This window comes from Melanotaenia boesemani, chromosome 13, assembly GCF_017639745.1.
Source record: "Melanotaenia boesemani isolate fMelBoe1 chromosome 13, fMelBoe1.pri, whole genome shotgun sequence".
NCBI classification, from domain to species: Eukaryota; Metazoa; Chordata; class Actinopteri; order Atheriniformes; family Melanotaeniidae; genus Melanotaenia; species Melanotaenia boesemani.
In genome coordinates this window covers 13,973,210-14,000,724 of record NC_055694.1, presented here as the reverse complement: position 1 = coordinate 14,000,724, position 27,515 = coordinate 13,973,210, and the positions used below count along the sequence as shown (strand labels likewise).

The following is a 27,515-nucleotide window of genomic DNA, read 5'->3' as shown; positions in this document are numbered from 1 at the left end:
TTTAACTTAGCAACTATTTTTGTGGAGAAATATCAAATAAATTTACAGTCATCCATATCTGCTGCTGACTAGATCCACACCAGTTACCAGTAGTTAATCTTATCATAATGTTATTATTATTTATATATTTTCGATGCGTTTTCGTTGCCCCCAAGTGGACAAAATCCGTTACATTTACTAGAATCTTAAAAAGACAAAGGTTCCCATGCTATTTTGTTTCCTCCCATTTTGATTTTCGGGGGCCCGTGAATTCTTAGTTGTGTCCCTGTTGCAGAGGATTATGTGAATAACTCGAATGACCGTGTTTGATTTTGACATGATAAATAATTTAAGCATGTCGTGCAGTTGAACAGCTTGTTGGTGAAAAGGAACAAAAGCCGATTGCTTTACTCCGTTTTTCTGCGCATTACTCTAAGTCTTTATCCAGGTTCCTATAACTGCAGTTTGGTTAACAATCCACCCTCACGCAGAGAGAGAGGAAGAGAGAGAGGGAGGAAGAGAGGAAGAGAGAGAGCGCTCCTCCTCCTCCTCCGTCTCTTCTCACCACTCATCCCGAAAAGCGAAGGTAAAACGGTCCTCACAGCGGAGTCCTCTCGTCATTTCTCCCTTCATATAATGGAAACTGAATTTAAACAGCTGTGGTGTGTCGGTCACCGGTACTTTTCCTCTTTCCCCTCAGCTTTGTTTAATGTCTTTCTTTCCTTTGCTAAATAACTACTTTCCTGGTATTTCTTTCCTTAGACAGTTTTTTTTTTTTTAGAAATAAAAACCAAACCGTCGACTTGAAACTAAACTGCGCTGGAAGACGGTCGTGTCTCTTTGGATGGAGAATTTTGGATCGGTGAGTTCAAATCTTATTGACTGATTTGCTTAATTAAAAGCTCCAAACAGAAGCTGCTCTTAACGTGCATCGTGTCGGTTTAGCTTATTGCGCGTACAGGTTTAGCAGCCAGTTCATCAGAATATTTTACTTGATCTAAGTCTCAGGGTCATATAGTTTCATCCAGTTGTGTATTTATTGCTAGTATGTATTAGCTATTTCCTTCAAGATTCAGCACAGATGCACTTGTTTCTGTTTTTTATTTATTTATTTATTTATTTTTGTCTAGACTGGAACTCAACAGGTTTAATCTCTTGTAGCTATACCTCTGTAGAAGAACCCCCCCAAGGAAGGCAAAGTTTTAAAGCAAGATAAAACAAATAATATAAGCTGTTTGTCCTTCTTTTAGTTCAGTTTTTAATCTGTAAGATGCAGTGAACTGTGCTGGCTGTTTCTTTACTGGAACTCCATGAGAACTGAAGTGAGGACTTTAACCTTGAAGCTATTTTAAGGGAGACTATGCTATGATGCTTACTTTATTTTTTATACAGATGTGTTTTTCTTTCTTTCTTTTTTTCCCCCCTAAAATAGATTGCCCTTTTTTAGAATGAGTTTTAAGGTTAATTTTGTCATTGTTGCATTTGTTCCCCCATCCCACTCCCTCACTTTTAGTAAGCTTATGTATTTAATTCTTGTCATTAACACTGTCTTTTTGTTCTGCCTTTTCATCAACAGATCTCCCCCTCCTCCCCTGTTATAAGTGAAACACCATCTCCCTTCTTCCTGTCCTTGCAAACTCCCTCCCTCTCTTCCCTTCAGATGGTGAATGAGCTAAAGTCAAGCTGGTTGTGAAGGTGCTGGACTTATTCTCCCCAACGCCCCAAGCCGGACACAGCATGGCGGCGGGAGTAGCAGCATGGCTTCCCTTTGCCAGGGCAGCGGCCATCGGCTGGATGCCTGTGGCCAATTTGCCAATGCCAGTAGCACCCACTGAAAAAAACAAGAGACAGGATGAGCTCATTATTCTTAATGTCAGTGGACGGCGCTTCCAGACCTGGCGGAACACACTAGATCGCTATCCAGACACGCTGCTCGGTAGCTCGGAAAAGGAGTTCTTCTACAATGAGGAGACCAAAGAGTACTTCTTTGACCGGGATCCTGATGTGTTCCGTAGTGTCCTCAACTTCTACCGCACAGGCAAGCTCCACTATCCACGCTATGAGTGCATCTCCTCTTATGACGAGGAGCTGTCTTTTTTTGGCATTGTTCCAGAAATCATTGGAGACTGCTGCTATGAAGAGTACAAGGACCGGAAGAGGGAGAATGCAGAGCGTCTGATGGATGACCAGGAGGACAACAAAGATGCTAAGCTGCCCAATATGACTTTCAGGGAGACAATGTGGCGGGCTTTTGAAAACCCTCACACTTCCACCATGGCCCTGGTCTTCTACTATGTCACTGGCTTCTTCATTGCTGTCTCTGTCATCACCAATGTGGTAGAGACGGTTCCCTGCGGCTCAGCGCCCAACCAGAAGGAAGTGCCATGTGGTGAACGCTACACTGTGGCCTTTTTCTGCATGGACACAGCCTGCGTTATGATCTTCACCGTGGAGTACCTGATGCGCTTGTTTGCCGCACCGAACCGCTATCGCTTCATGAGATCTGTCATGAGCATCATCGATGTAGTTGCCATCTTACCCTACTACATTGGACTGGTGATGACTGACAACGAGGATGTGAGCGGCGCGTTTGTGACACTCCGTGTTTTCCGGGTGTTCCGTATCTTTAAGTTCTCCCGTCACTCGCAGGGCCTGCGCATCCTGGGCTACACCCTGAAGAGCTGTGCCTCGGAACTGGGCTTCCTGCTCTTCTCCCTCACAATGGCCATAATTATCTTTGCTACCGTCATGTTCTACGCAGAGAAGGGTTCAAGCTCCAGCAAATTCACCAGCATCCCAGCCTCCTTCTGGTACACCATCGTTACTATGACAACGCTCGGGTAAGAGCAGAGCAGACACATCTTTTATCTGGTTGTGACTTGCTCTGCGTGAGTGTGTGAGTGAGTGTGTGTGTGTGTGTGTTTATAGAAATGCAGGCCTGTGTACGAGTGTATGATTCTGGGAATGTGTGCTTATTTATTGTATGAGGAAATGTTTGATTATAATTTAAATTCAAAAGTGTGACTTTGTGAGTGAAAACGTTGCAGCAGCCTCTGAACTCAGGTCCAACTTCTTCTAAATATCCTTTACAAACTTTACACTTCATAAGTAACTACATAGAAAGAGCACCTTTAAGCTCTCTGTGCTTACTGTGTTTTTTCTGCCTGCATTCCTTTGGGAAGAGCAGCCATTAAGATGCTCTTTCAGTAATGACTCTGCCACTGCTCACCCATCATGTATCACTGATAAGAGGTACACCGAGAAATGTAGAGAAAAATGGAAAGTTGAAGGCATCTTAGTGAAGCAAAACATTAGAGGAGAAATAGAGAAACAGATCATAGCATTGCATCCCTCTTCAACTTGCCCTGTGGTTAGCAGCAACTTTCAGAATGAACTGAAACAGTATTCTGCATGCAGAGAGCACTGCTCCTACTCAACTCACTCACAAAGGGTGAGTTAAGTGGAGTTTTGCAGCCCTTGAAGTACGTTGAGGTACAAAGGCTGTGATGATCATTAAAATGATGCCCATTTTTATAGGCAAATAACTGATTCAATTATTTGCATTTTAGATCAAAGAGAGAGATGATTATTGTTATTAATATGCAATTTTTAAAAGTAAACATATTTCCATGACTCACTCAAATGGCTAATTAACCTGTAGCCCTGGGCTGTTTTTATTGTATCCTGTTTCAAATTGAATTGGCTTTGATTGGATTTTACAAGGTGAACATTTGGAGCATTTTGAGGCATTAATTTGTTTTGTCTGCCACCCTATCTTTCTTCATTTTTATGTCATTGTGTGTTTTTATGATAGCGAGGGGAGACCACACATGCTACATTAATTTTAGCATACACACACGCACTCACAAACACAGTTATATGTTGTGGCACTATTAGGGCTAGTGGTAATATGTTTTGTGACTGTCCTCTGTTGTGTGTTTGTGTGAGTCAGACTGGGAAGCTGATGAATTGCAGCATCCTGCTAAATGTCAGAGTCATTGAGGCCATAAACGGCTCTGAGCTCATTGCAGTGACACACTTGGCACTCTGTCATCCTGCCCTGCCATTCACAACCTGCCCAGAAGATCTGGTATTGTGTAGATATTTCACTGGATCAGCTGTGTAGTATATGGAGATACAAGTAGCCACTCAACTGTGGACTTTTCTCCTCTGTTGGTTGTTTATTCGATGGGCCTGCAGCATTTATTTGTCTTCACATTCCTCGCCCATAGTCTGACATAGAACCTGTCTCATCCCACTTGCAATGCTAAAACTGTGTCCTGTTGCTTATAGAGAAAGATCAGAATTTGTGTGTGTATGTGTGTGTGTTAAGAAAAGGGTAGTTGTTGAGCTTGGCCTCATCAATAAAGCAGAGGCCAGAAGAGGGTGTCAGAGTGACTAATGATGTGGCCCACTGTATCTGCTGACTAATGTAAACCTTCCTGACATTCTGGTCTCCGCTCACAGTTTGTGTCATAAACAGACATATAGAAACATACACATACATTTCTCTTCATGCATTCAAACATGTATAAACCCACAAAGACAAATATCAGTGTACATTTTCTCAGCATGCGTGTCTTGTGACACTGTTGCCAGTTTTACCTGCATATCGAGTGTGATTTCATATTCGGAAATATTGTCTTTGTGTAAAGTTTTGCCATTCTCCTCCTGATTCTGAAATGTGTGAAAAAGCATCTCAACTGTCTTCTGTGTAGCAATTTATACTCATCTAACTAAATAAGATGAAAGCCAGTTCCCAGTGACAATGTTTTCCTTGAGTTTCTCCTGTCTAGATGCCTCAGAGCTTATATTTGTGCTGCTGCGTGTCTTCGCCTTTGTTCTTTTCATGGAGACATTCATATCGTCGACACTCCCACATTTAAATTACTGCTAACTTCTGAGTTTTAGCATTCATATTTGTGCTACACTCTAAAAAATGGCTTTGTTGGTGTTTTAGTTGTATTGTGCTTACATTAGTGCAATCACACACACCACTCTGCGCACCACCGCAGTCTTGCCTGCTTTGACTTTGTGAGTGTTTTGTTTATCTAAAAGTAATCTACCCTCAGTCATGCAGGATCCATAATCCCACTTGCACAACGAGCAATGAAGGTGAATAGCATTTTGAAGTGCAGGGCTTCTTTCTTTTCCTGGAAATGGAAGCTTCTTTAATGACAACTGTGTGTCAGAAGAGAAAGAAATTGAGTATGACAAAATCAGGAAAGGGGTAAAGAAGTAAAAATTGAGTCATTTTTATCCAAACCCGTCTTCAGCCAGACAGGTTACAGGAAATACAGTTTGATTGGAATCAGCCAACTGAATAAAAAGGAAGCAAGTCTTGGGTTTTTAAAACCAGAAACTGAAAGGCTTTCCTATTCATCATGACCATTGGACAAAAAGGATGTTTAACTACCCAAGTGAGTTAGTAAACCACCAAATACCATCTACAGAGCACTCATTTGATAGCAAGGCTAAAAATCTTTGGTTAAATCCTGCAAATATGGCTGGAAAGCACACAGGGCAAGGTTTTAGATAAATCAGAGACAATTAAACAACAGGACCTGTGAGGGATTTTCTTCTCTAGGTTGTTGAACAAATTAATCCTGACCTTGATGAGTGATATCTTTTAGCAATTTCAGTACTTAGTTGAACTGTCTTTGGAAACTGAAGGAGGGATAAAGAATTTTTAAGTGAGTTATTCAAGAGAAATGGAGCAACTGATCAACCTCATCCATTTTATCTTCAAGATTCACATATATTTATAATATGTACAAAGTAAAGAACAAAGCTAATTATTGTGTATAATAGGACAAATATATTTTATAAATTATGTAATGATGTAACAATCTGTCTTTGTGCTTTAGTGAAACTCGTCGTTAAAATGTCAATAAAGTGGTCATTAAATGCAATATGTTGATTTACTAATGAAGAACAAATAAAGAAATACATTTTTTCTAAGAATATTCAGTGGTAATATACTATGGTTACTGTAGATAATATTTTTTTCCAGTCTTTCAGGGAATTACAGTTATTTGAATTCACTGTATATGGAATTACCTATTGTGTTTTTTTCCCCCAAAGTTACATCATACTCATTAAAATGCTAATTCAGTACATGAGACTGAAATACTCTCCCAGTACCCATATCTTATCTAACTTTTTCTCTGGCTGCACCACTTGTGAAACTAATTTTCTCCCCATAGAAAATAGAACGTGCATTATCTGTTTAATAGACGGAAACTCACTGCTGTCTCTCTTAGTCTCTTAAACTGTGCTCACTTCATAAAAATTTTCACTCCTTTTGAATTAGCATTTCATGCAATTAAGGAGGACATTCAAAAATCCTCCGTAAAGATGCCCACTGGTGTTTTGAATCTCTGGATCTCTTCTGGAGCCTCCCACCCACCAATCTCTGCAGTTTTGGACCATTATTAGCTAAACAAGTGGAAATGTTTGAGTTTTACATTGTTAATTTACTCTAATGTTCATTTCAGTCAGGTTCTGTGCTTTTCTTATAGTCAAGGAATCAAAAAAGAAAAAAAACTGTTTCCTGGATGCCACATGTTGTGTAATCTTGTCAAAGGAGCATTAGATTACATTATTGACAAGGATCCTTTAATGTTTACTGTTTTCTTGCTGGGGGAGACTTGTTGGGACTGCTCCATCATGTTTTCCTAATGTAAGGATGAACTCTGCTGGCTTAAGAAATTTCTGAAATTTCCCAGTGAATAGAACAAACTTTGCTACTTAGAAGTGGTATACAGAAGAAGTACCGTATTTTCCGGACTACAAGTCACTCTGGAGTGTAAGTCACATCAGTTATAAAATGCATCATGAAGAGGAAAAAAAAACCAACAACAAAACATATATGAGTCGTACTGCACTGTAAGTTGCATTTATTTAAAAATTTATTTCACAAAAAAAAAAAAAAAAAAAAAGAAATTCATTTCACAAAATACATCAAAATACCAAAAAGAAGTTTAATCTGGAAAGGCAAGTTATTCAACTACACAATAGCGCACGGAACAACAGGCTGAATGTGTGTCCAGTATGCTAACGTAACAGCAGGGTTTCATCCAGGTCTTTTTTTTTTTAACTGTGAGGGAGAACTAGTGTCCTTATTACATTTAATAAACAGCTGATTGAGGTGCTGAGAAAATACGGAAATGTATACATCATGAAATAATCGGGTCAATTGTTTACTGCACATAAAGACAGAGACACGTTTTAGGCTGCATATTTTATTAGCTGCAGTTTGTAATCTGCAGAACAGGATTTTTTTCAAGTTGTCTTGAAGTTAATGTTTTAGTTTTGTTTGTTTTTCAGTGGTACAGTACAATTTTCAGTTATATCATATATATATATATATATATATATATATATATATATATATATACATATCATGCTTTTAAATTTGAGATGACTAATCTGGTTCCAGAAAGAAAATGATGACAGCTGTGGATATGATTGACACAGCTGTACAGGTAATTCCACATAAATTAATTCAGTTTCTCAAATGAATCAAAATTCATTTTAATGAAAAAACGAAGCTTTTTTAATGTGTCCTCGGCATAACTAATGATGTGTGTTTGACTGAATGAATGTCATCGCTACATTGTCATTTTTATGCTAGGGAGCTCTGCTCTGCTTTTATTCCAAAAGTTGTAATACTGGGTATCTCCATATTGGTGGGCAGTTAATTTGACCATGAACGTTTGACAGCTGACTTGATGAAAGTCTGTTCACTATAAGAAGCAGAGAGGACCAAAGTGTGACACAGGCATTAGAAGAGAGAATGAAGATAAGTGATGTATTCTGTATTTTACCTATTAAGGGTACATTGGTTATACTATATGTAAATTATTCCAATATGATGTTCTTTTTGTCCTTGTGCTGCAGAAGAATTGTGCCCTGACTGAATGTGCATTTAAAAGGTTTTTGTTCGGTTAAATGTAGAAAAAAAGCCTAAGCATTTGTGTAATTTGCAGTTTTCGACGCCAAGCTAGTTTGTATTTTTGAGAACATTATTTACATGTAAATGTTACAGAAGTTCTAATATGTGTTTGCTTTCTAGTAATTACAGCAACAGCTTGATAAAGTGAACAGTCTGTAAATTTTTGTGGAAAAAAGAAACGCTGCACTTGCTGTTGTGTTCTTTCTTATAGCAAAACGTGTCACCTGTTTTCTGTGTGGTCTTTGTGGACTCATTAGGCTGTGCTAATTGATGAACTCTAGATAAGAGCTGGAGTCTTTGGTTATGTTGCAGTCATTAGCATAGCTGTGCCTGAGTGTGATTTAATACGCTTATCAGAAACCTTTTTGATCACTGTGCCTTGAGGATCAATGCTCTGCTGTCTGTCTCCATGACAACCACACACCTCTCTCAAACACATTATTGTTGGCCATGGTGCAAAGGTTCAATGTGCAGTGTATGTGTGCCTGCTTTTGTGCCAGTGAATATAGGTGTGTATCCTTGTTTGCTTGTTTAAACCATATATACTTATTTCTCAAGTCTTTGCTTCAGAATGTATTGAGCATTTATTTTAGTGCCAACAGCTTATGCAAAACAATGATCAATGCAAACAAGTGAGTATTGATCTGGGCAGCAGAGACGAATGTGACAGCCGTTGTAAGAGCTACTAATTAGGATGTCTGTTGAGATTATGACTGAATGTGATGTCACTGACCTGTTATCTTAGATTTCAGAAGGCAGTTATCTCTTCACAACCTTTTCTTTTTAAGGTCAAGAATAGTGGTGAGTTGATCTACCCTCAAAGACTTATTTGGAGATCATTAGTACAAAGCATGCATACACCAGGGCTCGAAATGTGAATGATTTATGCCTCTATGTCCTTGCTTCTTCCAAAAAATATGTAAAATAAGCAAGATGTGAGCATTCAGCTTTTTTGTTTTCTACATTCTACATACAGAAATATAGTTGAAAGCAAAAGCAGTCCTCTTTATATGTTTTGCTAAAGCACTGCAGTTTATACGCTGATCCTAATCAACCCCACCCCCTTAATATGTTTAATTCCTTCATTTTGAGACTAATTTAAGAATAATACTGTATAATAATTCATTAAAAAGGAAAGAGTGATCATCATGGGTTTTCAAGTGATTTATTCATGAAAATTATGTTTGGAGATATTCCAAGCAGCATTTGCATTTATAGTGTTTGACAGACATCTTACAGGCATCGGTTTTAGTTTTAATAGTTTGTTTAACACTGATTTAGATTTCAATGCAGCCAGCATCATTTCAGCAGCAAAAACAAACGTTTGCATAATTAGTAAAACTGAATAATAACAAGGTCATTTCTATTAGAAAACAATTTATACCAGGGATTAATGTGCAGCCACTGAAATTGTAGATCATGTGAATAAAAAAAAATAAAAAAAAAAGTGAGCATAACACCACCTGTTGTTGCTCAGTTTCTTCAGCCAGCAACCAAAATATGTTTTTTATAACAGTACGACACATTATTGATTAGCTGATGTATATTATTTATTCTTTAAATAAATATAATAGTTAAATAATTTTCTTTTTGGCATGGTCCATAGGTTTTGCAATGCTTTTTTTCGTCCCCCTAAAGCAAGCAGTTTCTGCCCTTATGGTAGAATAAGCATTAGGCAGTAAAACCAGCCCGGTTGGTAAACTTTAGATAATGGAAAGGCTTTATAGCTTAATTTGATACATCAGGTCTTGAATTACAGTTCAATTACTTCTCTTCACCTATACTATTAAAAGTAGATGGAACCCTATGTTGCAACACAACATGAATACATTTTCATAATAACTGTGGGCCTAAAATTTCCATGTTTTTCCTTATTTCTAAAGGGGAGGGGGGGGCATTTGTACTTTATCTTGGGCCACCCTAGTTGACTTTAAAGTGAACACTGTCAGTGCATTAAAAAGCTCTAGTTGTATATACACTTATCTCTGGCCTGAAGATGGTTTCTATGGCAACAATGACCACCGTTTGATCTCGCTCATATTGCAATAAATCCTTATCTGGGAGATGCACATGCACTTATACTCACACACATACGTGTACAACATGTATCAGAAAAATTTATATCAACTTGGACTCCTCCAGCTGTTATTCTCCCTCAGTTTGCCTATTTTCAGCTCTTCTTTTGTTGTGCTACTCAACATAAGAAGACATACAGTATGCTTCATGTTACACCTTCTAATTCAGTCTTCTTACACCTTTTCCACTAAAATATGATTTAATTTTTACCTCAAGGCAATAACACATTTGAAGTGCACGACAATCCAAGGTGCTTTACATAAAACATTAAAAGCATTACAGCGGGGTGCAGAAAGCATTAAACAGTACATTAAAAACCAACTTTAAACAGAAATAAAAGGAATTAAAAAAGTAAAAATAGATAAAATGCAAGAAATAAAGGTTCCAGTCTGAGGGATTAACAGTTGTTCTGATAAAAGGTGTCAAATAGAAGTTTTTAACCCTGATTTAAAACTGCTACAAGTTTCAACAGACCTGCAGTTTTCTGGGAGTTTGTTCCATATGTGAGGAGCATAAAAGCTGAACGCTGCCTCCCCAAGTTTAGTTCTGACACTAGGAACAGAAAGTAGACCTGACCCTGATGACCTGAGGGATCTGGTTGGTTCATAACGAACCAGAAGATTCTGAATGTATTTTTGCCCTAAACCATTCAGTGTAAACTAAACTAAACCTCACTCACCTTAAGTCTTCCTATTTATTCTCATGGCCTTCCTCCTCCTTTTTATTTTTCTTCAAACAGATGTGTATCCTGAGGCTATATGCACGTGATTATGCATACTCCTGTAATGTCATAATGTTTGCAAAGACATATGTTTGGTATATTCTATTTTGCAAGTCAGTGCATTTAACTACAATATTTGATTCCTCCCATATTTAGTTTTATACCCATTGCTGCTGAGTAGTGACAATATTGGGCTTATTATGAGGCCAAGGGAAAAAAAAATCAAAAGTAATTTTCCAGGTCTATGGTTTCTAAGCACACAGCATTAACTCAGTATTTTCATGTTTCTGCTCATGCAAGTGAAAAAAAAAATATCTGAGTGCTGTAATTACTAAAAGGGATGCTGGGTCTACTGTGATGCACCAGTGCATATGGGGGGGATATTGTATATCTTAATTGTGTGTGGGGTCTTTTCAAGCTCTCTATAAAGTCCAATGACATTGGTGCAGTGAATATGTGGTGAAAAGAAATGTCAGTTGCTTGCATGTAACCTACAAACAGCAGTAAGAACAGGAATAAATGGACCCTGCTAAGTTAAATGTAGCATTCATATCTCAAAAATAACTGATAAGACAGTGTGAATGGATAGCATTTATGGGTTATTTTCCACTGGGTGCTCAAGAAAGCAAGTTCCTTCAGTGTGACAGAACAACATTTAACAACAGTTTAAAATGGCTTAAATGAGTAAAATACAGATGGAAACCACACATTTTATCAGTTTCTTTTTATTATTAAATTGGTATATAATAAAAATCCTATGGCAAATGGCCTGTCAATGACCGTCCTTTATCAAGTGTCATCAACCACTAAATATTACAACTCACCCATTTACACTTTATTCTATACATACAGTGTTTTTTCTGTCACACATTCTATAGACTGAAGGAGCAGATCCAGAAACCTTTGAGTCAGTGGAAGGTCCATCCCACCTCAGGATGCCCAAGCTGCTCAGATTTTTTAATTATTAAGGGTTTTAATATTCCCAGGAATGCCCATGATATAGCCTCCTCTGATACCAGCTATAGTAAAATTTAAAACTGGTTGTTTTGGCATACTGTATGACAACTGATAACATAATAGAAATCCTACAGAGCACTTTTAAATTTGGCATCTTGGGGAGTGTCCTCTTGTCTTACCAAAGTTTAGGGTTAGGTACCAAGACTCAGTGCTTACTTAGCACAAGTTTCTAAACAATATGTCTAAACCAGATTGATTGGAAACACATATTTCAGTGCCACCTTAGTGAGGCGTTCATTTTAAGTTTTACCTTCTGGTGCCCCAAATGGGATGTTACAGAAAAAAGAAGTTTCTCAGTATTTTTCTCTACTTTTAAACACCACAGTTGCATCAACAACCTGCAGGCAAGTAGTCCTTAACTGCTAGCTATCTAAATCACAGTTAAATGCCATTCTCTTAAAGGCGTGCCTGCATTTATCGAGAATAGATTTTGATATCTTAATATGGTCTCTAACAGCTGTTTGAATGTGGAAACTGATTAAGATGGCAGCCTTTTCTCAGATTAGTAATGTAGCATTGATTGCAAACCATAATTTCTGCACTTTCATCCCTCATTTATATCATCTGAGAAGGTCATCTTTTTTGCAGAACATGCAGTTTGTCACAGATATGGCAAAGGTGCCATATTTTGCCTGGAAAAAGAAACAAGCAATATTTCTTCCAAAAAAAATGCTTAAGATATGCATGAAGCGGAAGGGAATATTAAATTTGCTGATGTCTTGTCATGGAAGAAAAATATATTAAAAAATGACAGATTACCTGGCACAAGATCACAGTATGTAGATTATTATTTTCATTTATCTGTAGACCACAAAGGTGCCAAATGTCTGACTGTCATGTCAAACCTATTGTCATTGCCAAGGCTGGCCATATATGGCTGCATACTGTGTATGGTAAAAACATGACTGCTTTTGAGTTTCAGCAGCTTACAGAGATGCTGTGCTCGCAGGATTCTTTGCCTTATACATGATTACACCAGTAATAAAAACCTGGTCCATTGTGTTACAGTAGTTGAAAACTGATTTAAAAACCACAATGATAAGTCAGTAGATAGTAAAACTCTATGTGAATAAATTAGAATTGAGTCAACATGTCAAAAAAAGCAATGTAGCAGTTTGTTTGATATCTCTGCATATTCGTGTTAAAGATCACATAAGCCAATACCCTAACCAAGAGTACATTCAAATAAATGAAATTATTACTTTTAGCTCTGCTAGATCCTCGTTCCGTCGTTGGCTTATATTTCACCCTCTTCCCATGCAGAGATCTGGATGGTTGCCCACTTTTTGAAAAGCAACATTGAGTGCCAAGCCTTTCAAGCTTTTGAGAAATGCATTTACCTGGCCACCTGTCAACCAAGCACGGAGGGATTGTTGGAGGACTTGGGCCAATGTGACTGTGAAGGGTAATTCATTGGGATGGTCTTTCAGTGAGGTTGTTTAAACATGTCCATTGTTTTCCACACCTTATCATCACCGACGTGCCTGGGATGCAAATGCTGCCCTGTCACGGGACATTGTGTCCCAGCTAACTTAATCTTGACTAACTGGACAAAAGTGATTGGAGTGGTCCTCAAGGTGTGGAAGCAAGAAGACTGAACGTGAGACATGAACATTTCATTATAGAAACTGTCTCCTTCCCACCCTGTCTCTCTTTTACCGTCTGTCACAGCTGATTGCCTCCAGCCATGGTCCTTCCAAGCCTACCACACTTGTGCAGCAGTCCAATTCAATTACCAGCAGGATCTCAGTAAGGGGCCTCAAAATGAGTTGGTGATTATCAGTTTCCAGGGTGTGTAGCAGTATCCTGAACAGCTGATGGCTGCTGCCCACACAAGCTCTGAAAAGGCTTCTAATCTTTTCCTGCAAAATTCAGACCGCTGTTTGTGATGAAGATGGGCTTAATGTCACTTTTTAAGTAAACTGGTGATATGATGGTCAGGGCTTTTGTTCAGACCTAAATAACTCCTGGATGGATTAAAATTAATTGTATGTGGTCCTGAGAAGATAAATTGCAATCACTTTCATTTTGATTTGATGATGGACATGATGAACATTTGATATTTGGTTTATGAATAAGGTGCGATTATAAATACAAATAAATTTACACTTGTTATGCTTAGTTTGTATTTTTATTTTTCAGTTGATAATAGAAAATAATGGGTCTTAAAGTGCATGAACCTGCTAAATGGATTAAGATGTCAAACTTCAACTCATGCCTTAATGAAGGCTGATCTAAAAGAACAGTAACCCCGTCTCTCTATCAATCGTTGTTGTCATTTAATTGGAGTAGCCCTTGATTTAGCTGGCAGTGAGCAAACACCCAAATGTAAACAATTTTGGATTAGACAGTATTGTGTCTACTGGGCAGACATGCTCATTACTGTCTGGATAATGGGGGCTGAAGGGAATGTGAGGGATATTTCTCCAAATATGTTGGCCAAGTTTTAGAAATAAATGTTATCTAATTTCCCTGCAGAGAATGTGAGAGTCTCAGTCATTTTCCTAGATTTACAGCCAGTCTTTTAAACAGGTAGACATCATCGTCCCATTTTTATGTGCTTTTAGTCTCTCTTGTGCTGACTTACACACATTTGTTCTCACTCACGCGTCCTCTGTCTTGCTGTGTTTGTGTCTTTCTGAGCATAGCGTAATTCATAAACTACTTTGTGCCGATTATCCAGGGTGACAAAAAGCAATTGTTCTGCTACACTAAATCTGTGGGGATTAATGCTTGTCTCTGGAGCTCTTCCCTCTGCTTTAGCATTTATGTGGCTATGTGTGCGAGGGCTGTCCTCTCCACCCAGTCAGACTTCACAGAGGATGATCCTGTTGGATTTAATGTCATGACATTTGATTTGAGGCAGTTTATAAAAATGAGGAAATAAATAAGCAAACGCCTCAGTTAATGTTTGAAAATAGTGTTTGACCCCTCTAGTCTGTGCTGTCATTCTTATGTCAGTGTATAAAAACAAGATATGTCCTTCAAAAACTAGTTTCTTGTTTTTTATCCAGATGTCTGTGGGGTATTACCCATGCTGAGGGATTAATCCAGCTATGTGCCGTCTGACAGCACCAAGCATTGGGAAGAGTACAAAAGTCAAGTCATGGACTAAAACCATTAATAGATTTCAGTAAGCCTTTTCCCTTGAAAGGTTGACTGGTGGTTATATTAATTCAATTTCTAAACCCTTCTTCTGAGTAACCCATCATTTACCTCTATTCTCACTGAAGAGGCCATGGTCCACTGCTGTTCAGTAAGTAACTATCCGCAAAGGCTTCATTTCACACGAGGCAATCTGTATTGTGCTTCAGTCTTGTTAGCAATGACTTAACACTGCATTAATAACCTGTTTAAACCTGAGAGCTAGAAGGTCCATCCAGTTTTCAGCTGATTTGATAAACAGTTTCAGAAAAGAATCCCAAGTTTACTTTGAGCAACATATTCTGCTGAATACACAATACTGAAACAACTTAAACTCTTAAGGAAAGATGGCCTGTAACTTTACTATTGAATTCAAAAATAATACATTTTAAACATCTCCACAAGGGAGAATTGGACATGAGCAGAATGAACCAATCGATTTTTCCCTGCAGTGGCTTGGTTGATAGGACATAATTTCAACATCCAGTGACAGTGTGCAATAGACTAGGTTGACTCTAGAAATAGGATATTGTTATAAGCCCATGTGATTGTAAGCAAAGGGATCACAACTTTCAGAATCCGCTCCAGAGTACTTTGAAGGATACATATTTGTTAATGGCTACATGATGTAATGGCATGAACTAAATCTACTTGTCTCATTGATAATCTAATCTGCAATCTGCAAAAGTGTCTCAAACTCGAAGCCTCTCCAGAATTTCTTTTCTTTTCAATTCCTGGTGGCTTTTTAAAAGCAAAGTTTTTGTTCATATTTACAAAGGACAAGAAATCAGATTTTATTGCAAGCTCCATTTAAGTTTATCTTGTTTTTCCCATTCAGCTCTTACACATTTTTCTTTTATAGAAATTTTTCTCTCACCCCACTGCTCTCTCTCTTCCTCAGTCTTTCATATTTCATTTTCCCTCCACCAACAAAGTAATGTAGAAGTTATGAAAACAAATGTGAAAAAGTCTTAAGACTTCAGCTTGTTATTGTGCAATGCAGTGCCCTACAGTCTATGAAAAGCTTTCATATACTCTGCTCTCATATTTTTTTTCTCCCTCCCCCTCTTTTCAACTCCTGCACAGTGACTTTGAACCTGCTTTGCTGCAGTGCCCAGGCATCTACTCATACCAGTCTATATTACAATTAATTTATAGGTGTTAGGGCTCTATGCTTAGTCGCCTCGGGCATGTGCAGGCACACAGTGGGGGAATCTCATCTCCCCAGCATGTTAGTGAGGTGAGACAAAATTATCTGCTGTTCATTATTAATATTACAAAAGCAAAGAAGGCAGTGGAGAGGGATGGAATAGAAGGATAAATAAAACCTAATGGTCGGATCTGTGCCTCAATAAAAAGATACCTAACACAGAAATACCGAGAAACAACCTAATCTTATTTCTCAGAGGGTTGTCACTTAATAAAAAGTACTCTTTGTAATGAGTGAAAAACCCAGTAATGCAGCCTTATTTTAGTAAGGCTAATATAGAAATTTCCCTCTTAGATTAAGAGAATTACTGCTAATTATATAGTGAGGAAAGGAGATAGCCATGTATCATTAACACTGCCACAACAGATTTATCATTCTGTGGGTCACAGCAGGACAGATTTCATATATAATACTGTGTAGTTTGTCAAGAAAACTGTATTCAATGTCTGAGGGTTTAACTGTTGTTACTGCTGCTACTAAATGTTAATATACAGCAGACCCAAATAATGTGTGAATGAAAGGCAGGTTAACGTATCACCCTGAGTTTTAAGTGATTCTTTGACCTGAAAAGACTTACTAGGCTTTGTAATCCAGAGCTCCCTTATGCTGAGGTAAACAACAATTTTTTTCTTACTAAAAACTTTAACTAATAGGCAAACTGTCATTGTTAGCTAATTATTCACTCATGAACTCTGACATGAGCACGCTCTCAGTCATTAACCGATAAAAAAAAAAAAAGTTGACTTTATACATTTTTTCCCAATGTGCTAAATTTTGTAGCCAAGAAAGTTTCACTTTAAACACTTCAAATGTAAACAGACATGTGCCAACAGGGCTGCATAAACGTTGATCTCCCAGTTTCATTATTTTGCTTGTTTATTTTTCTAATTTAAATCTTGTCTTTATTCTGGCATTTAAACAACAGGGATTTGAAACATTGAAGCTGCTGAAAGAATTATTGCCTTTGACTTTTACTGTTTGGTGCGTTTGAGGTAATAAATGGCTGGTGTAAGTATAATATCATTGGACTGATTTTACTATTCGTTTGTTCGTTCGTGGGACCACCCTGAGTTATTAAGAGATTCTTTTTTACATGCTTAATAAATTGGTGTGAATGTCAAGCCAGAAGAATTGTTGTAGAGGTTAGGCTTTACATTCTCTTTGACGCTTTCATTTGACTTATCGATAATTACTCAGGCTGCTCCCCGGCTTGAGTAATTAACTGACCCCCTCCCCCCCCTCCATCTCATTTGTACGATGTCCTAAAGAAAGCAGCTCATGCTAACCAGGGGCATTATTCTTAATAGTTCAGTTATGACATAATAACATAATAAACCAGTTTTACATCAGGAAAAGATAATGCTGTATAGATCAAGCCAAAAAGAGGACTTTCCCCTTGATACAAAAGAGAATATGACATTTATAAAAAATAACTCCCATTGGATTAATATTAGAAAATAGAAAATAAAATTAGGTGTTCATATTTGCTGATATTTTTTACACACTGATACAGTAACTTCATGAAGACAATTTCATCAGAGTAGCCAGGCAGGGTAACATATGTACATATATATATATATATATATATATATATATAGAGAGAGAGAGAGAGAGAGAGAGAGATAGGATTCTGAGTCTTTATTTTGTGATTTGGTGTGTAAACTTAACAGTGCAAGATGTACACAGAAAGAGTAAAATACATTTTACTTTCCAGTATCTGCATGAAAAAAAGGAAAAAAAATACACACCTGTGTCCATTTGCTGCATGACGTAAAACAATATTTCATATTTCATTGCCCCTTTATTTACAGTTTACCCACACTTTGTCAAGTGAGTTGTTTACACAACTAAAACACTACAGCTGTCATGGGGGATTTATCTGTACAATACAGAGAGTACCTTATCAGTGTTGCATTGTGGTGATAGCCAGCCTAATGAGCGAATATAGATCGGGCTTGGATGATGGATGTCTTGGTCAGGTGCTATGGAGTGTAATGAATGATTCTGGAACAGGTGGGCCAGGTTGGTAGCAGGTGGCTGGAAGAGAAGCAACATCTTTTTAATGGTTCCCCATAACTATTCACACTGTGACCAGACAGCTCTGGACACACTCCCCACAGAGTTTCCATGAGCTCCACTCATGAGCTCCACTAGATTCATGCAAACTATGATGAATATCATATTATCACTAAACCAAACACTCAAACTTTCCAGGCTAAAGAACAACCTGGGGTTTAAATAACAGACAGAAAAGAGACACTGCTGGAGTATTATGGTTGGACTTTGAATCACAACTGTCATGCCTCAACTGTTTTGACTTTCACAGCTTTTACTGTTTTACATGATTTGTAATCAGTAGCGGACTTATTAGTAGTATAATTACCTTTTTTTAAAAATTGTTTAAGAACATTTTGCTCCCCAGATAAGGTTAGAGAGGTTAGTTATTTGACTTTTGGATCAAGAGAAAGAGGGTTGTTCTAAGCAAACAGACAAAAGATGGTCTGCAAGTACACTGAAGTTTTAAGGAGGAAAGTGCAGCGATAGAACGGTATATCTCTGTGTGCTTTTCCTTTCCCCGTAGAGCGACTGTTAGTCGTAAACCTGGCCTATGATCCTGTCTCCAGCAGTGAGGTCACTGATGTGTGTTCTTTACAGAAGGCAAACTGGGAAATGGTAACAGATTTGAGCCAAACCCCATGGACAAGAAAAATGATGCCAAAAAACCTGGCCAAATATTTTTTAGAAAATCACAGATGGCTGATATTGAGTGTTCACTGTTCCAAGTATGTGTACTGCATGTGTGTTTTTTTTGTGTGTGTATATGTGTCTTTGTCTGTGTTTGCCTGTACTCTATAAGGAGATTGACGTGTGTACATATGAATGCAAAAAAGTGAGAAAAAGCAGATTCAGAGTGGCTAAACCTCTTCTGTAGACCTTTAAAAAGTGCATGTTTTTTCACTGTGGTAGGAAACACAAATTTTATCAGCTCCAGACAGTGTGCTGTCTGACCAACTAATTAAGCTGTTTGTATATAATCACAGGCTGTGTCATAGTTTGTGTTTGTCCTAACAGGTAACTATCTTGTGTTACAAAAGAGCTTCTTTTTATGTAGCCATAGCCGGCATCGTGTACAGCAACATCTGTGCAGCATATGAACTGGAGAAACACCTCCTAAGGTGGTGGAGAATGAGAGGGCTAAGATCCTGTGGGATTTCCAGATGCAGACCGATAAAAATGGTGGAGGCCAACCAACCAAACATTGCGATCATGAATAAGTAGCAAGGAAAAGCCGCTAATGACAATATCAGGAAAAAGGAACACGAGAAACTGGAGATATACCAAGAACTCAAGAAAGAGCTGGAGTAAGTCTGGAAAGTGAAGGCAACAGTAGTACCTGTGGTCATTGGAGAACTGGGGGCCGTGTCCCCCATGCTGGAGAAGTACAGACACCTGGAGAAATATCAGACATCTCCATCCAGAATAGCGCAGTCCTAGGAACAGCTACGATACTGTGCAGGACCCTCGAGCTTCCTTATATATATATTAGTAGCTGTTTTTACCCTCTTAATCTTGATGGTCTTGTTAGGGTGTTAAAAATTAAAAGATAAAAAGAAAAGATTAAGAAAATAACAGAACCTCAATAAATGATACTGAACTTTGTAAGTCTACCAAACCCCAACAAGACCTAAAAGTGAGGATGTAGTCAAAAGAGATCGAGGTCAATATGCAAATTAAGACCACAATGTTTAACCACAGCGTTGCTATGGCAACATTTCTCTGCTTGTCAGAAAATGTAGCCATTAGAGCCAACATAAGGTCAAGATTCCACTACTCTGGTTCATGACCAGAAACTCCACATGTAAAGCTAATGACATCCACAGCAGCTCCAGGGAAAATATTCATGTTTACTAATCTGGTGCATAAAGCAGAGCATGTGGTATGCCTGCTAATAATGAGCAGGCTAGCATTGTTAGTGTCTGAGTGTTAGCATTTCAGTCAGACTGCAGCCGTGTCTTGAGGATAATCTGACAGAGCTGTTAGCTCGGCTGTCGACTGTTGATGATGCGTTGAACGTTATGGTTGCAATACTACAATAGCTGCAATACAGACTGACATAACACTCTTCTGTGAATAATTCAATCCCCCACCAGTCCTGTTTTTCCATGACCCCTATCAGAGGGTGATTCAGAAAGACAAAGACATTAGCAGACAAGAACTGGTCTCCACTGGAGACAGATGCAATTACAATGAGACCAAAGTTTGAGAACGTTGCAATTCATCAGGCCATTTATGAAGGATCATCAGATAAATGCTTTAGTGAGTGGAGGCCAGTCACAGCACTGGGTGACTGATATGATAGCCATATAATTCAATAAGTGGCTTTGGCCCCTGCACTACAGCCTTACAAACAAAGATGTATCAAAGAGCAGAAAGCCACTGAATTGTAAATGGTCTATAGTAGAGCTGACTTTCTTTGCACCATCACCCATATTAGAGTCCCGCCTGTACATTTATTTAATATGTTTAGTAATGTAATTGGGAAATTATCAGGATTTATTACTGTTTGTGTATGTTCTGGATGTTTTGATATTGGTCAACAATTCAGATTTTTTGATTGATGTCACCTAATCTATCTGCGGTTAGTGTGTATGTGGGTGTGTGTGTGTGTGTGTGTGTGTGTGTGTGTGTGTGTGTGTGTGTGTGTGTGTGTGTGTGTGTGTGTGTGCTTTTGTGTCTTTTCTTCCAAAGCCCAATCATTTTGGGATTAACAAGTGAGTCAATTGCTGTATGGATATAATCCTGATTTGATTTCATCATGATATGTTTTTTTCCCTTTCTATCTGCACTCAATTCCATTTCAGTACATTCAATTTACTTGGATTTCTGGAAGCTTTGAGCACCTTTGCCTCCTGGCAAGGAGAGAAAAATTGGGGGCAACGGTTATCACTCATCTGAAAAATGTGCTAGATGTGTTATATTAGTTATGGTGGTTTTATCTACACAGAAAGGCAATTTAATGATACCACGCTAAGTTAGAATTTCATGGTTTAAGTTCAAAAGGGAAAGTATACAAAATCTGTGTGTCATAGTCTGCCAAAGTCACTGTTATTCACTGGTTTGAACACCTATTGGCATATATCACACATGCAGGCTAAAAATAGAAACAATCCACACTCCCATCATCAACTCTTCTTTCTCCTCTACCTCCCCTCCCTTCTTTTATCTTCTCAACACGTCCCTCTCCGTCTGTCCCCTGCTCACACCCTTTACATTCATGCAGCTCACACACCACAGCGAAAAATATATACTCGATGTATATGCTAATGCATACAGTTTCCCGTAGTTGAAAAACACAAATTTGAAGCGTGAGTACTTATTTTAGGGGTCATATTTTTAAACATGTCATCTGTTGCTCTGCTGTTTGTTTCCATGGTAACCATGCGCTGTAAATGAAAATAGTGTGTTGAGCACATAATTGCAATACATGCACATGTACAGAGATGCAGCAAGAGATTCCCACTAAGAGGATCAGTGATGGTGTAAGATCACTGTCCTCCATTTTCATAGTATCCTAATTTCAAATTTGCTTCATAAGTGTCTCCATCTGTTTCCTCATCACAGTCTTTCGCTCTTCGCTCATTCTCTCTGTAATCACAGCTGCATGTGTTGAACTACAAAGGTGACCGCATACGAAAGTGTTTTAAGTGTATATCCATGTCTTTATTCCCCTCTTTCTTTTCACTGCAGGAGCAATGAGAAGTCAATCAAACTATTTCTCATTCTGTACAGCACATGTGGTTAATCCACAGTGACTCACTCTGTGTGCGCCTGTTTCCATCAGACACCTGTTGTGATTCTAATTGTATGGTGTGACTGTTTATTACAATCAGATTGTCATCTACATGGCTGAAACACAGGCAGGGACCAGCTGTTATCCTGAATAACTCTTGGTCATGTCTGTCTGCCAGCTTAGGGTTTGTGTATGTGTGCAACAAATTTGACATTTGCTCCTCAGCCCATTAGGTCTGGGCCTTCGATTCGGTTTCTTAATATCTTTCTCCTGCACCTCCTCCTGTCTCTTTCTTTATAAAGGAAAATATCTGCATGCTTATGTGTGTGATTGTCTCCCTGCTGACCATTTCCCTCTAAGGGTCTCCTTGGATGAAACATTCACACATCCGTTATCAGCTTCCTATTTCTACAAAAATCAATAATCCCTCCTATGCAGTTTTCAAGGAAAGGAAAGAAAAGAAGCTAAGAGAAGAAGAAAACAGTGGCCTTAGAGATTTTCTAAATTATTATTTAATTGGTAACGGTAAAGCTGAAACTAGTAAAGTCAACGTAGAGCAAGGTAAAAAAACCAACGTTTACCAGGCAGCTGGGCTGCCAGTCACAGTAACTACAAGTCACATGATACTAATGATAAATGTTAAAATGTAGCAGAACAGTCACAAGTAGGGAAGAGCCTCAAAGTTCGCTAACAGACTTAACTGTGGCAGCCATTGACAAATTCTATCTAAAGTTTTACTTTAGCCACTGTGAACTACTTCAGATTCAGATTCAGAACACTTTATTTATCCCCAGGGGCCCATTCAATTTGCAGACTTGAGTCGCACCAAAGGACAGGACATTACCCACACATTCCACGTTACACACAGATCAGTCAGTGTTCAGGATAGAACATCAACAACTAAAGATCCAGCCATAAAGTACAGCAGTTTCACCATCAGTTATAAAGTGCAACAGTAGAAATAAATAGATAAAATAGATTAAAAAATCTAAATACGACAACTGTAACACCTCACGTCAAGTACTGTCACTAGCATTTAAAAGCCTAATGGCAAGAGGAATAAAAGAATTGCCGTATCTATTTGTTTTACTTCTGGTAGCAAGATAGCGCCTCCCAGAGGGCATCAAGGCAGCTTCTTTTTTTAAGGACGTGATCTGAGTGACCAGTAATGTGCTTTGCTTTTTGGAGCACCTGCATGCTATACAGAGAGTACTAAACATAAAACCCTCCTTATTTGCGTAGCTGTAAAAAGCATGCACAGGAAATATGCACAGGATGTTGACAGAAGCAGTAAAAAGCATGGAGATCAAAATTCACAAAGAGCTAATGACAGCATAACACACACTTATCTATCACTGCACGTCTCTGATTCTGACTGTACCGGAACCATCTGTTATTCATTAGCTCAAGGAACAGAGAAAAGCACATGATGAGTGCACTGTTGGTGAGAAAAGGGAAAAGGGTTTGGGGTGGCAGCTGGTGTAGCGACGGTCAGTCGTTGACGAACCATGGTCGATCATTGACGAACAGCGGCTGATCGTTGATGGTGGCAGTCGATCATTGACGGCCAATTCAGATGTCTGCCATCTAGTGGTGGTTTAAACTCTCCTCCTGGACACATGGCCTGGTGCTTGTTGCAATTTTGCAACTTAAGGGTTATTAAAGGGTTATCAGTTACACTAACATGATTATAAACATGAAGTGAATCGAGACTTTTTATCCTAATTTTAGCTGACACTGTCTTTAAAGCGGCCAGTGTGGCATCCGTCTTGCTTCGCATGTCTTCTCTGAACTCTCACCAGCCAGTAAAAGCCAGTCTGATATTGGCTCTTGTCACATCTCTTGCCCTGTCCTTTTCTCTTTTTCTTTTCCATGCTTCCTCCAATAATGTCTCATTTATTGTAGCGCGTCCAAAATGTCCAGTGTGGGACACTGTACAACAGAGGCCACTAATAAGCAGACTGGATCTGGACCCAGAACCTGTCCTACATGGACATAAAATCTGACGGGTGCTTTAATTTTAACTGGTGCAACTTTTGTAGTCTTCATAGTAGTGGTCAGGAAACATGCAGACCAATTGCATGTGAGTGAAGCCATTCCACATGACACATTCAGCCAATGAAGTCTGTGAGGCTCCTGGCAGTAAACTTTGCAGCATTACAGACCAGCGTATAAGAGGTAGGTAACAATACGATAGAAGGAGAAAGACTAGCGCCTACCTCGCCTAGTTCCGTGTATTTCAAAAGTAGCCTAATCATGAAGAGGTCATGGCGAAGAGTGGCGTGGGACCACTTTGATTTTTTTTTAAAAATTACTCAGTTCACAGCCAACACTGCAAAACTGTTTATAAGTACAACTCGTCCACAATGACAGTGATGTACCACTTGAACAGCGCACATCCAAACCCTGTTAGCGGTGGCACATCCTGCTCTCGGGCTCAACCTAGCATCAACTCCTGTTGATGGTACCTGTGTATCACGGCGACATCAATCCTATCAGAGTGGGTGTTTTTGCCTCCTGGACAAACCGAGAGCATGTTAACATGCTCATCTTTCGCAACAAAAATCAGCGGACTAGTGCTGTAGTTGCATGTACGTTACATAATTTTTTAAATGAAACTTTGTTAATGAGCCTAATCATTAGGTATGCTGATCTCTCGCTCACTGTCTTTCTCAACTCTGTGCTTTTTTTTATACAGTTCTGTGTTACATTTGGCAAAACCTGTCAGACCTAACTATTATATTTTTGGTTAAGTTATTGTTTAGCATGATCGTTTTTTATATTATTATTATTATTATTATTATTATGGAGAAAAAAAGAGGGTCACTTGTGTTCATGAGCACCGGCTGCTAGCTTTCAGCTCTACTGTTTAATAGTGCATATTTTCAAGTATAACCATTGAATGAATCCCATTTAACTGCCATAAGGGTTGCCCATCCCTACAGCAAACATCAGGTAAATAAAATACAGCTTGGGTTGTATACTGCAAAGAAGTTTTAAAAACAGACACACTGACAAAGGGAGTTTTCTTCTCAAGCCCTTAAAATCAACTTAAACTCCCCCAGAGAGATCAGTTTTGTCCTTTTCAAATCAGTTTGTAAGTTATTCCAAGTGGAAGGAGCAGCATATTTAAAAGCTTTTTTATCCATGTTCTGCTCTCACTCTAGGGACCACCATCTGTAGAACAGAATGAGAGCAAAGGCCATATTGAGTCTGGTTTCTAGACATGTAGGTAGAGAGAGATAAATTAACTAGGCCAAGAATAGTTTTATATGTAAAAATCAGCCAATGTGAAAGCCTGTGTACGTAGAAGGACGGCCATTTAGCAGTAGCATATAAAGAGCAGTGATATGTGTGATGTGTATAATGTACAGTACTCAATGTGCCATCAAAACAAGTCAGAAGCAGGATCGTATGTAACATTGCTTTAAACAACTACTAAAATTACAAATCATGACTGTTTTACGGTTTTATCAGTACTGATTGTACTTATTACCAAGACTTATTAAATAATAATTTGCTCTGTAACTAAAAACATAATATAAACTATGTAAAAAGAAAAAAGCAGTTTTGAAATATTATAAGACTGAAGGGCCTTTTTTCTGATTTTTTTTTTTTTTTTATTATTGTTAGATTAAGAAAAAGAATAGTAGCCTACATATATAGTATATAAACAGTACTATATACAATCCTGTTTATGTACTTAAAGGTCCCATATTATGCAAAATTCACTTTTTAATGGTTTTGGAACAGTCATACTGGTCCCCCCGCATGTGTAGGAGACCCGTAAGTGTGAAACTCTTTCAGGCGCTCTCTCTCCCCCCTGCTCCACCTCTAGGGAAGTAAGCGCTGAAATGAGCTTGTTTGAAAGCGTGTACGTTATGACGTCATAAGGGACAATAACCACTCCCCACAGAGCGATGGACCCGTCTACCGGCTCTCAAAGCCCGCCCTCTAAAAATCACCTAGCGCCCAGTGTTTTTCCCTCTTCGGCAACCCTCGTTAGCGGACATGGCTAAGCGACAGAAGCACTGTTCTGTTTGTGGCTGCATAAATGAACACGAAAACGTTTTTTTACTTCCACCCACTGAACCCACGAGGACTGAGTGGATTAATTTTATTTTTGGAGGAAATGTACCCGGAAAACTTCCAAAGGTTTTGCATGTCTGTGGCCAGCATTTCAAAGAGGACTGTTTCCACAACATGGGGGCATGGAAAGCAGGCTTCGCCAACCGTTTGAAGCTGAAGCCAGGTTCAATACCAACTGTCCGTGACACAGCTGGAGAGGTAAGAGCTGGCAGTTATTTTATCGTTTCGGCCTTATTAGTCTGATAGCTTGAAAATATATTAACCTGTCAATCACCTCATGACGGGCGATGCGATGGGCGGAGCCAACAGCTGAGCTGCTCCACCAGGGTTCCGCCCACCATAAACGGCACATTTCTGAAGCTGCTAAAAAGAGGGAGGTGAAGAGAAGCCGCTGCACTCAAACTGAGGGTCGATTTGTCCATACCATGGCGGAAATATTTCATTTAGATATTAATGAATGGTCTCAGATTGGGAATAAAGTGTATAATATGGGACCTTTAAAGATTAATTTGTATAACTTCAGACATTCTGCTGGTGTTAACTGAAAGTTAAACTGTTCTCAGTCTTTTCTTCACTGACTGCGTTGACTGTGTTGCTCACTGTACTTTGATCTTCACCTGTTCATATACAGAGACACCACCATTTGAGCTGCCACTACTAGTTAAAAGCTGTGCTTGTCATCTCCTGCTGTAGCTTCTGGCAGTATTGTGGAAGAATACATATGTGCAGGGTGTAGCTGTGGTGTAATTGCAAGGCCAATCAGAACAAGGATTAGTGTAAAGTGCAACAATGCATGACATTATTTATGGTCGCTTTATTGGCATTTATTAGTAGCTGGCTACAGCTCTGCAAGATGGAAGGGCTAAAAATCGCTCTGAGTAAAGTCTGTGGCAGCTCTGTGACATTTTGTTGTTTATCTGTTTTGACAGTGAATAATGATTTGGTCCTCAGTGGTGGAATTCTGATATCTGCTGTTAAAGCTGTAGCAGGTAATGGCCTTTCACCGCCTGAAGGATTAAGGTACTTACTAATCTGGAACCAGTACTAGTTTATCACTGGTTTCTAATACCTATCTCTTGACTGTCTTAACTCTTCACTGGTAAGAAAGTTGTATTTTTCATTGACACATTTAGTGAGAATGTTTATCAAGACATGGTAATGTCAAGGTAAATGTATTGTTTAACTTCTCTATTGATCCTCCATACCTTTGAGTTGTCATTAATTTCTATCATGTTTAGTATCTCCTGTATCGGCCTAGAGATAAACAAATTAGTCAACATGTTTCCTTTTTTAGTGGCTATTATATTAAACCCTGCTTGAAAGATGAAAACAGTACAGCTATCAATATTTATGTTTAGATTTAGCGTAAATATTGTCCAGTAAATATAAATCTGATTCATTGAGTGAAACCAGCCTTTTTTATTGCTTTCCATTAAAAAAAAAACAGTTTTATGTTTTTGTGTGCATTATTGTCTGTGTGGGTGCAATGCACACTGGTTTTGTTTCTATTAAAACAACTCCCTAACATAAC

General features: G+C 38.6%; 1 protein-coding gene across 1 annotated transcript in view; it reads left to right on the top strand.

Moving 5' to 3' along the window:
* The first annotated feature begins 559 nt into the window (after positions 1-559).
* kcnd3 (potassium voltage-gated channel, Shal-related subfamily, member 3) overlaps positions 560-27,515 on the top strand; it is a 104,523-nt gene continuing 77,567 nt past the window's right edge. Inside the window, exons 1-2 of the mRNA XM_042004950.1 lie at positions 560-841; positions 1,556-2,819. Of these exons, the coding sequence (XP_041860884.1) occupies positions 1,717-2,819 (1,103 nt within the window). The 5' untranslated portion in view covers positions 560-841; positions 1,556-1,716. The remainder of the gene's footprint in view (positions 842-1,555; positions 2,820-27,515) is intronic.